This window comes from Leucopleurus acutus (genome assembly GCF_964270905.1).
Source record: "Leucopleurus acutus genome assembly, chromosome: 15".
In the NCBI taxonomy this organism is placed as follows: Eukaryota; Metazoa; Chordata; class Mammalia; order Artiodactyla; family Delphinidae; genus Leucopleurus; species Leucopleurus acutus.
Window position 1 is genome coordinate 71,727,746 of NC_139157.1, and position 12,263 is coordinate 71,740,008.

General features: G+C 38.1%; 1 protein-coding gene across 4 annotated transcripts in view; it reads right to left on the bottom strand.

The window, feature by feature from the left end:
* Positions 1-13: 13 nt before the first annotated feature.
* DOP1A (DOP1 leucine zipper like protein A) overlaps positions 14-12,263 on the bottom strand; it is a 111,603-nt gene continuing 99,353 nt past the window's right edge. For 2 of the 4 annotated variants that reach the window (XM_082855658.1, XM_082855657.1), the window contains exons 29-38: positions 11,982-12,091; positions 11,573-11,722; positions 11,364-11,425; positions 9,723-9,875; positions 8,479-8,615; positions 7,536-7,591; positions 6,453-6,617; positions 3,541-3,670; positions 2,682-2,738; positions 14-769 (exon numbers count right to left, since the gene is read on the bottom strand). In XM_082855658.1, the coding sequence (XP_082711784.1) occupies positions 464-769; positions 2,682-2,738; positions 3,541-3,670; positions 6,453-6,617; positions 7,536-7,591; positions 8,479-8,615; positions 9,723-9,875; positions 11,364-11,425; positions 11,573-11,722; positions 11,982-12,091 (1,326 nt within the window). In that variant the 3' untranslated portion in view covers positions 14-463. The remainder of the gene's footprint in view (positions 770-2,681; positions 2,739-3,540; positions 3,671-6,452; positions 6,618-7,535; positions 7,592-8,478; positions 8,616-9,722; positions 9,876-11,363; positions 11,426-11,572; positions 11,723-11,981; positions 12,092-12,263) is intronic. The other 2 variants (XM_082855660.1, XM_082855659.1) reach the window with 1 other exon arrangement.

The window sequence follows — 12,263 nt, forward strand, 5'->3', positions numbered from 1 at the left end:
AGTGAAGGTATGTGGGAGAAACGAGTTGTAATACATTACCAAGCCTCTGACAGAGAAGTGATGGCTTTCTGATACTAGAATGTGGGTTAATAAGGTAAAAAAAATCCCCAACCAATCTAAATTAAACAAAGCCTGAAACCAATAGAAAAAATGTGCAGTGTGTATTTGGCAGGTTTAAGACAACTCAGGACAGTAAAACAATGGACCATAATGGACTATTTATGTATATATAGATCTCTCTTAGGCACCATAATCAATATGCGCCCATAATATTTAAGCTTGATTCAGGCCACGGTCAGACATTCGTTCTTATTTACAAATATTTAAATTAAATACAACCTGAAACGTGTTTCGTTACATACAAAAAAAAAAAAAGAAAACAAAAAGAAACTATACAACTCAGAGCAATGTTTGTTTTAAATAATTACATTTACATTTAAACTAAATGGAACCACTATGTTGCTCAAGTTTTTATCACCCCTTCCAGAAAATCTTTTTCTACCATCTCTTCTATTTTTTGCCTGGCTTTGCTGGAAAATGGTTTGTGGTTTTCCAGCTTCATGTCCTTGCTTGGGAAGGTGTTTGAGTAGAGGACGGGGCTCCCTGAGTGTCCTGCGCATCGGCTGGTGACTTTGCTGTTGAAGACTTGGCTGAGCACGTTGAAGAATGGCAGGAGCTGCTCAAGGCTGCGCACCGTGCAGACAGTGAGCAGCAAGTGCCCCGGCTCCCAGCCCAGCGCTCTCCCTGAGTTGTCCTCCTCCGGGTTTTTCTGCAGAAAACAAAAAGGCGATTGTTCCCAACAGACGATGCAGTATGTGAGGAAACTTAAAAGAATATAAGGATCAGCAAACAGAGTTAAGAAATGAATACAAGTGATGACATTAAGTCTCCATTCCAGACTTGCTAAAATGTTTGCTTAAAAGAATATAAGGATCAGCAAACAGAGTTAAGAAATGAATACAAGTGATGACATTAAGTCTCCATTCCAGACTTGCTAAAATGTTTGCTTCTAACTGAGGCCTTCTGGTGCCAATTATTAATTGTACATTGAGGGTCTAACACTTTAGTAATATTTTCCAACTTGAATGCACAAGTAAGCTTAGTTATTAGCTGAATTAGTTTTGCATAGGGACTGTCAAATCCAAAAGTTCATGTTGTGCTTTGCATATACTCAAAAAGCTCCCAGATTTCTGGATCCCCACTAATGTATCCGGGGACTAGGTCAGAATGACTGAAGAAGGGACAGAGAGTCTTACACATTTCACTACTAGCAAGTCAGTCAATTACCTTGTGGCCAAATGGCTTAAACTTGCCACAAGACAGCAGCAGAGTCCACAGTGAATCATCACTATCAGCACAGAGAAAGGAAAGGAACTCCCAGGAGAGACCCTCCCATGCGCTTCTGTGTTGTGCTAAACCACATGGCAGCAAAGCTGGACCCGGAGTCAGAATAACGCCAGGGTCAGGGCCCTGGCTCTGCCGCTTGCTTACTGTGGGTGTCCTGGGCAAGTACAGTACAGCAAGTACTGTACTTCTGTACATAAAGTACAGAACAGTTCCTCACTTATAAGATGGGGCAATGAAGAGAATGTATGTGAAAACTCTTGTCAACTGCATTAACACGACAATTTACGTACTTCAAGTAGCTACTTTGAGAAGCCAGCTAAACTGTACACACACAGCTGTAGACATCGGTCTATCTAGAGAAAGTTCTGAGAGAACTGAAGATGTTTGAACTGGGGCAGAATCATAGATTTGAAAACACACTGAGTAAAGATAATGAAGACAAACAATGAACTAGAGAGAAAAAACTATCAAGTGGGACTTAGGAAGCAGAATTATAGTCTGTCACATTTGTTAACAAATGGAGTTTGCCTTCTAAGATGAGATGTTGCTGAGAAACTTGCATTGTTCACTTAATATTTTGATATCACTAATTTCCTAGTGGAGAAAACAGATGCAAAATCCAGCTTATTTTCTTGTGTGTGCTTACAGTGTTTGTTTATTTTAAAATAAAATCCTGTTTTAAATCTGTTTTCCTTTCTCAGAAGTCTACAGGAGCAAACAAGAAAAAAGGATCATCTAGTTCTTTATCTATGGCCAAATTTAAAAGGAAAAAGAAAAAACAGCTATTAGTTTATTTCTTAGTACGAAACCGCTTTCCTTTCTCTCACCTAATAACACTGGCTTTAATGACGGTCCGGGACTGATGACCACTCCACCGTAAGTCCCGAGTCAGAGTGCAAGTCAATAGTCACGAAAGGGTCTACAGAGATGCATTTACTCTGACGGGAGACGAGTAATAACGCTTGAACGCTCTACATAGCTGATTTTCAAATGTAAGGAAGCTATGATGTAACCTTTTGTTTATATTCTTGTCAAGATGTACCTTTAAGAGGACTTTTACTAAGCTCTTGACCAAGAACAGTGCACTTGTTTTATAGTGTTTCTGCTTTTCTTAATCAGAACTACACCACCTCCTCAATAATAAAATTAACAAGTCAAACATGTTTCCATATGAACTATTTCTCCTTTCACTGCAACAGTCTACACTTAAAGACTTCCTTCCTGTTTACCTCTCTTGTCCTGTTGAAAGCCAGACCTGGGTTTGTGTCTCAAGATTTGGTCCAGAGGTGGCAGCTTTTGCTGCCATACCACAAGCATCAAAAAGCCACCCTCACCTGATGCTTGGCCATCTCCAGTCCCTCCAAAGTCACTGTCTTAAAGTCCTCCTCGTCCTGTGGAAGGAAAGAGGAGAGCTCATAGCCTTTGCTCCAGTGAAAAGTGGGCTTGGCCATGAAGACCTTGTTTAAGGTGTTTTGGATGGGAAAATGCTTTCCAATCAAAACATTTTTTTATTCTGTGGGACAAGTGTTGTGCAAAAGACTGTCATGTTTATTCCTTAGATAAGGGAGGAGTTTTATAAAAACTGTCATTACTAATGAAATGCAGGGATGACAAAGTACGTGTGCCTATAATCACACTGCTTCCGGATTTGTTGTCATGATTATTTTTTCCGACCCTGCAATATCAACATGAAAGTACCCAAGTGCTCTCCTAAACTCTGGACTCAACTTTCATCTTTCATCTCTTCTTTTACTTATTAGTCCCTAAAGAAACAACTTGATTTGAAATCAAGTTCTGCATGTCCTTCAAGGACACTGTCCTCCATTCCATCTCTGGAGTGTGTAGAATGTGGTTTAGGAGCTGCTGCCTGAATAGGAGACCCCAGAAGAGTGGAAAATTTCTGAGCACTCAAAGCACATATTACAAACTAGGGCTCGCAAAACAACCCAGATCGTCCCCAGATTGTACAATTTATTTTTGAAATTTTCTGAATGCAAGGAAAAGATGACAAAAGGTTTGTAACAGAGGCCTACTGATGAACGTAAGAAACTCACTACTATTTTCTTGGGTAAAGATCTGTATTAATTAGCCTGACGCACAGTGGAAGATGCACGTAAGATACCATATAAGTATATTTTACAGATTTTATCTTCTTACACTTAACAAAAACAAATTTTAAAAAGAATGCAATACCTTTGCCCTTTTCCGAAGAAGCTTTGCAAGTCGTACTACATAAGGTTTAAATTCTCGTTGATGTATGCCCTGCCTTCTCACTTCCAAACCGGAATCATCTGAGGCTTCTGGAATAAAGGCCCATCGGTACCTACGTGTAGAATGACACCAATATCGGTAAGATGCACGCTGTGCCATCTAAGACAAGGCCACATAAATCCCGTAGACACATCATGACGCCACCACTTACACAGATTCACATACCAGCTGTGCCACTTGTAGCCCTGTCACCGTGGGCATGTTTCTTAACCTGAGCCTTTACCAGTAAATACGGACAATATTAACTACTTCATAGAGTTGAAATGAGTACATGAACATTTGTAACGAACAAATGAAATCTGGAAAGTACTCAACACCATTTTTTCCATGAGCACAACACAAGTAACTTGACAAATGTTTCCATGCTCACTCATTACTATATAGATAAAAATCTCCAACATTTAAATTTTGTCTTTAATAGGTAAAATTAATATCTGTCTATGGAAAAAACTCAAAACAGTATAAAAGGGCAAACCAAAGAAAGGTAGTCCCCTTCCCACCACAGGCTCCACCAATACTGCCAGTTTCGTATATACCCACTCAGAGTTTTATTATGCATAAAAGAGCACACAGTCACACAAGCAACCCTCTCCTCTTTTAATAAATAAAATGATTGCTGCTTATTTTAATTACACATCTTGGAGATAAGATCATATAAAACAGCGTCCTTTTTAACTGTTACATAGTACTCCAGTGCTGGAAGGTACTGATTCAACCAGTCTCCTAGACTGTCCGATTTCTAGCTATTACAAATAGTGCCATAATGGATACGCTTACGTAACTGCTGACTTTTATGCGTGTCTGAGAGGACGGTGAGTGGAGAAACCCTCGGATACAGCAGAATTACTGGCCTAATGAGAATCTGTATTTTGAATTTTGGTAAATATAAACCTCTTTGGAGAAAAATTAGACAATATCAATGTACTCTTCCAACAAGAGTAAGAATGTCTCTATTGTTAAGTGTAAAAGGAAGTACACTTTTAGATCTTTAGCATTCTGATAGTTATTAGTAACTTTAATTGGAATTTCTCTTATGAGTATCACTGAGCACCTTTTCGTATGTTTTACAAGCCATTCTTTTCTCTGAACTATTTGTTAATCCTGTCATTGGCCCATTTTTCTATTGTGTTATCCATTTTTACATATTAAGCAAGTTAGACTTGGTCATATACATTGTAAATATCTCTTCCCAACTCAATGCCTTTCAATCTTTATGGTATTTTTTAGTCACACAGAGACTAAAAATTGTATGTAACTAAATTATGAAATATTTTAAACTTTTGAAAAAAATCATGCTCAGAAAGAGATTACCCTTTCAAGATTATTAAATTCTCCATGTTATCTTTTATTACCTTATAGATTTTTTGAAAAGAGACAGTAGTTAAAAAAAAACTGTAGTTGATATTACAGCATTTTTATCTCTTTTCTGATTCTTGACAAGTAAAGAGGATAAACTCATTTTGCTTCTCATCACAGAAGCTGAAAGGTCACTGCTGTAAGCATAACACTCTCCCTAGAGCATGAAGACTGTAGTTTCTGTTACCTCTGTGAACATAAACATCCTAGTTAATTTTGGCCACTTTCCTACAATTCTGCTTAGTATCCTTTTCTGAACTTCTTCAGGAGTGACAACAGTTTAACAGACACCCAACCACTGAAATTCATTAAGAAGTGGATATATATGGTTTTCAAATGGAAAAACAAAATTAAAGGAACTGGAATTAATGTAAAAAAATTTCTAGTTCTTACCATTAAATTTAATGAAAAGTAAGCTTGTGCAACAGAAATTTTTAGAGATTTAAGTATATCCAAATATAGAAAAAAGATTCTGGTATCTTACTCTTTATCCTATTAATATTCCATTCCAGAAGAATAATATAACACTATTTTATATATTATATAAATACATATTTGATCATGTGGATAAATTCTCAAATTAGCTACATAGTGATAAAGCAATCTTATATAGTTGGCCTATTATTTTAAAAATTTAAATATGAAAAATCATAATTAAATATTTTTGAGCACTTATGAACAAGGCATTTAACTTACATTAATTTTCTCCCTATTCCCCTCTGCCATTTCTAGTTCAATTCACTATCATCTGAAAGAAAAGCTTCCTTGTTTACAGTCTTGCCCACCTCCCATCCTTTCTCCAAACTACATAGCCAAAGTAAGATTTCTAAAATACAAGACTGATAACATCACTTCACTCCTTAAAATTCATGCTTCAGCGGCTTCCCACTGTCCTTAGTTAAAGTCCAAGTTCTCGAATATAGCTTGTAAGTCATGTAACTCGGGCCCTTTCCAGCCTCATATCTCAACATGCTGCTCCAGCAATACTGACCTTTCAACACTGCAGACACACCAGGGCCATTCCAACCTCTACATCTTCACCCCTGCTTCCCCCAACCATCACCCCACCTCCTCAGTGTAAACCTCCCCTCAGGCCTGCTCTGACCCCTAGAGCTCAGAGGGGTCTCCGCTGTGTGGCCTCACAGCATCCTGCACAGCTGCTCTCAGAACACCCATGGTGTGTTAATGGCATGTCTCCTACACTGGACTTGAAGCTCTTAAGTCATGTATCCGGCTGCCTCACGTGTGCTGCCTACTCAACTTGTTGACTGAATGACCTGTCAGTCTTAATATACCCACAACGGCCATTTCCGATACCTTCCAACAACTGTTGCCCTACCATCCTCCTGCCAAAACAATTACATTTTAATAAAAATTATGAATACTTCAACTTACACAAAATAACTTTATCTTAGATGTCACCAACCAAAGCAAATGCATTTCAAAAATATCCATTTAATATCCTTACTTTTACTTACATCTGAAACTGAGGAAGATTTTCGGAGGGCAATGCCAGAGCCAGATCCAAAAATTTGCAAGCAGAAAGATAGAGGTTTAACCACCGCTGGCTGTTATATGAAGTAGAAAAGCCATTACCTCCTGTGTAGGTTGTCTCCAGACCAGCCACAGAGGGGCCTGAAGTCCTATAAGCAGGAGACAGTGCTGTCAGCAGCTGGACCCACTTACTCACAGGTAATTCCTGGAAAATCTCAAAGTGCCAGCCAATATTTTTCATAATCATTCTGATAAATGTACCAGTAATCGCTAAGCAAGTTCATGACTAAATTAATATTACTGTTCTCAAATCAAAAATTAATTTTTCTTCTTTAAATTTTAAGAATGTAAAAGTAGTAGAGAATAACTTGTTATACTCGAGAAGTATAAAAATACAAGCTGTAAAACCAGGAGGCCTCCCTACTACCCAGTGTCCTTCTGCAAGGATGGTGGGAGGGAAACTTTCTATAATAATCAACACAGTTATTAGTATAGGGGATTCTCTTTTATAAACCTAGTATTAAAGAAGAGTAAAATATATTTAAGACACACAGTGTTAAAGGAACTTTTCAATTTATAAACTTATTTGTACAAAAATTCCTAAATAAAAATAAATTATATTTAGTCACATATTAATAAACTGCTTCTGCTAAAAATATCCCCAAATTTTGCTACATTAAATGGAGATCATCCTGGAAGATATGGACATTTGTATACCTTAGTTACAGGTTATCTGCCATAATAGGTTTTGCTGAATGTTTCAGGAAAAAGATCTGACCTACTAAAACCAATACTGCTCACATAGCTGAAACAGTATTGCTTTAAACTAAATTTGTGTCTAGAGGCCAAAGGCCACACATGTTGATAGTTTAATTCAGTCTAAAATACCTAAGGAATACATGTAACTGTATTATATCCAAATATGATCAATTGGATAATAACAGACTAAATACATAAAGTGTTCAGATAAAATAGTGTCTATACCCTCCTAGTTGTAAAGTAACGTTCTGGATGATTTTAGGATACTACACACTGACAAGACTAAATCAAAATGAATTACATATTACCGTGAAATGTCTTCATCAGCAGTGAGTTCCTGCTCCATCAGTAAAAATACCTGTACCTGAAGACCATGGAAAAAGTGTCAAATGTTTATTTAAACCTTCTTTCAAGTTATCTTTAGGCTATATTTTCATTAATCCAAATACAGATTTTAGGATACAACTTTAGGATCTTTAAATTATACTTAGTTTCCAAAAGTAAAACTGAAAATTCAGCACAGAGCCTTGCTACTAATTTGGCAGAGGTGAGACGAAAGCATGGTCTTATTTGGTGATTATGGAAGAGATACAGTTATTAAAAAAGGAAAAAATATTAAAGCCAATTTCTTTGTGGGGAAGTTATAATGCTGGGTTTTCGGAGTTACAGATTCCCGTCCCTTTCCTTTCTCATCTCTTTCCCCAGCTCCCCACGTTGTTCAGATGAGGGCGACAGGGTATGGTTTGGGAGGGGAACGGACGGGTGTAGTGGGACTTAGGAAGGTTTTACTGTTTGGGGGTTTACAAAATCTTGTCAAAGTCTCTCTGAAGCAGCTTACCTGGGTAAGTGCTGCACTTCAAGAGTGATACATGCCCTATGTCAGGCCATCTAAATCTAGCTAAACCACCTCTAATCACTCTCAAGGTGGTGCTGCCAAAGGCAGGAACCAGGCCTGGCAGCCATGACAAAGTTAAAACTCTGGTGTAGTTGAGAATGAACTAAACCAGATCAGACGAGGTCATGATTCGCAAGGAGCTAATAATTGCTAATGTTGCATATTTCAAAGTTTAAGCTGTATGGAGACAGAATCTGACTTGTTTTACTATTTTCATCTGTACAAATTTTCAGTAACAGGCTTAACTAGAGTTCAGTTCTCTTCCAAGATTAGTTTTTATCCGGTAAGCATGTTGATGCTTGTCACATTGTTTTATAATTTAGATTTATTACCTAATTGAATTAAAATTAACTCACAAGTTCTGTGATCATGGTAGGCCAGAGTGAGGTAAGGTGTTGTGGAGACATTCTTAAAAGTAACACTCTGAAGAACAGGAACACTTGAGAGTGAAGAGTTGGCACCTGGGGCAAACGGAGACTCTCAACCAATCTCTCTGAAAGAAATACAGTATATTTTCAATACCAAAATAGAATCATTTTCATATAAACTTTTCTATATAATCTAGTTCAGTACTTCTCAAACTATGATGATCAACTTTTTAAATAATTTCCAGTCTGTTGCAGATTGATACTTTCATAAAATATAATAAAAATGAATTACCAGAAAAAATCAAATTAAAAAAAGATAAATACAATGCCATGTTCTTATTACTAGATTCAACAGATTCTATCACATTGCTGTAAAGGCTTACGATGCTTACTCTACATTTCTGAACGTATCATGGATGGAATAACAGACTGATACTGGTCCACGGGACCACACTTTGAGTAGCACCAATCTAGTCGATTTAAAAAAAAAAATCACAGGACAAATAGTGTGCATGTTGCACACTGGACATTAGGTATAAAGGGTCAGAAAAGGAGGAGTCACGTATCTTCTGAGAGAGAAATAATCTCAGTAAAGAGATGACAACTGTCATCCCCAACCCCATCCCCGCACAGCCTGCTGAGGCTGGCTACTGCACAAGCACACTGACTCAGCAGCAAACAATACTGCCTGGGGCAAGCTCACTCCCATCATGGGGCCATCTGGTGGCACAGGTTGATGACTGCCCTGATACCCTTCAGGACACAGAGAGCCACCAAACCCATCTGATGAAGGTTATCAAAAGCCTTATACAACCCCAACCCTGGCCCCAAACTCTAGATCTCCACCTACTTCTAGCTAAAATAGAGGCTACGCCTCTATTTCAGACCCCTCCTTTAAAGGTGTATAACCTCATCCACAACAAAAAAAACCCACTAATATGCCTGTCTGCAGTAAAACAGTCTTACACCTCATTCTCAAACATGAATTCCTAGGAAATTTGACCCAAACAATAAAATGGAGACCATGTTTTGGCAAGTCTTATAAACTCAGTGTTTAATTTCTTTTACATACTGGTGATAATTTTTGTCATTTCAACAGAACAAATTTCTAATTCAACATTCTCCATCTACCAACGCTTGGTATATTTCACCCCAACTTACAACTTACGGAAGGTAATTTCTAAGGAACGAAAAAATTTGGAAAATAGAGAAAATAGTTTTCCACTATTTACCTTGTATATCTGGAAGATATTTCTGATACTGGTCAATTTCACTGCTAAAAATAGCAAATGCTAATCTCTTCAGAAGCATGGCTCTCTGCTCTAGCTCCACATCACGGTTTGCAAAGAGATTAAGTGAACTGCTCTGAGCTACAGCTACACGAGCTGGAAGAAAAAAAAAAAAGCAAGTGAGAGGCTGTGATATAGTCATCAGGCGATTTGAGAAAAGATGATTCTGTTTTTTGTTTTTAAGAAAGTCTAGACCCTATGACATCCAGGAGAGAGGACCTCAGGGTAGAGGACTTGGGACTCCTCTCTGAGGCAGCAGGACTGGCAAACAGATCTAGCATATACAAGCCAGAAGACCAAGGGGTGGGAACTGCAATGTGGAGAGAGAAAAAAATTTAGAACTGCAGGTTTCAGAAGGTAAACTCACCAACAATGCCATTCCATAAACCCTTTATTATTTAGGCCGTCTGCCGAAACCCTTCTCATTGCTTTAAAAATTTCTGGCCTGGCCAGGCCTAACCTACCCAGCTCTCCGTCCTCATGTCTCGTACTCGCCCCCATTCCCTCTTCTGCAGGCACACTGTCTTGCTTGCTCTTCCTTGCATTCACCGAGCTTGTTCCTACCCTGAGACCTTCATTACTTTTGTCCCTTATCCCCGGAATACTCTGTCCCTAGGCCTTCTCGTGGTTGGTTTCTCTAGTTTCACATCAAATATGAGCTCTTGAGCTGTTATTTAAGATCTATCGTATCACCCTATTTCCTTCACAACTTCTTACCTACTGTCTGAAATAATCTTATCTATTGGATTAAGGTGAGCATAATGCCTGGCCCATTTTGTGTCTTTTAATAAATAACTGTTAAATAGATGAATCTGAACCTTAAAACAAACCTGTGAAGATTAGAGAGAATACGGTGTCCCTTTTCCAGAGGCGGAAACTGCAGCTTGGGTTAAGAACTGACAAGAAATTCTACAGATTCATCCAACTTCACTGCTATTTAAGGTCATTAGTTTAATAACTTTCAAACTTTTAGAAAACCTTTTTTTTCCAGATTAGATACTATGAGGAAGCCTAATATATAAGCCAGTAAGATAGAGAAGAAGTGGTGTGGAGAGCGATTCTGGCCTTTCTGGCCCCTCACTTTCTTCCTTCCAAGAAGATAAACACAGCCCCAGGACTCTTTTTTGGCCGAGCCATGCAGCGTGTGGGATCTTAGTTCCCCGACCAGGGATTGAACTTGTGCCCCCTGCAGCGGAAGCTCGGAATCTTAACCACCGGACCGCCAGGGAAGTCCCCAGAGCCCCAGGATTTAGAGGGAGTTGTTTGCTAGGTTTGTTCCTATTGCTGCCTTTCTTAGCCTCCCTACCTGTCAGTCTTTTCGTTCAGTGATTACTTATTGAGTGTCATGTTCTATGTTATGTGCCGAGGAAACAGTATGGAGACAAATTTGACATGGCCAAATAGTTTTACTTATTATTTATCAACTATGTTGTCCCTTTTAAGTTTTAACATTATGTTCCTATCGGGTACTAAGTATAAGCTGACAAAGAGCTAATTCAACAGTTTCTAGAAAAGAGCAAAGTAAATACGAATGGATCCTGTATAGGAAAGACACTGCTTAGGTTGTCACCCCACAATACTCACTCATCAAATCTCTAAATGTCGTCTTATCATGTGTCATCAGATTGTCCATAATTGCTCTCCAACTGAAAGAGACAAGGATTATGATATGTAAATAAGATTTTGTTGTTGTTTATTATTATTAAAAAAGTGTTCTACTTTGCAGATGGTGGTTGATTTCAACAGACTTTGTGAGGTGCATTATCATGTTGAATAGAAGCAAGGTGACTTACTGATTAACACAAGAGGCATCCATCTGAAAGAAGCTGGGATCCATAAAGAGGTCAAAGGCTTCTTTTTTCCAAGCTCTCCGTGTGTACTGATACCCACTAAGGCTGCTAAGCAGCTGGACACAGGCTCGATAACTAGGGGCATTATGTGCACTAGGAGGAAGGAAAACCACTTTAACCTGTATGTTGTAACTTTAATCACCATATTACGTTATACCTAAGTGGTCACATTTACCTAAAGCACTGATGGGAAATAGAAAGCGCTATAAGAGAAATAATTTTTTTTATCATGATAATTCAAGGTAAAAATAAAGTCATTTTGTGGTAATTCCAAAAATGGCAATAAAGGAACACAATTTATTTTTAACAGAGTATGAGCTAACTAACACGTCTAGTTAAATAATAATAGTACCTGTGATTTCGGAGGTAGGGCACAACATAATGCATGATATTTACAAGTAAAGGAATAACCCGTTCTTTTTCGTCACTGTAGAAAACCATATCCAAAAGATGAGCCAAAACCTAAAAAAACGTTCAGAAATGAAATGGAACGTATAACCTGAGAGCTAAAACCGACAGCACTTAGAGGTGGTTTTCAGTCTGTAAGAAAATCTAGAACACCTTAAAATTAGAAAAGCCTAAAATCAAATCTCCCTAAGCCGTTTTTACATGAATGGTTTCTGCCACAATGGTT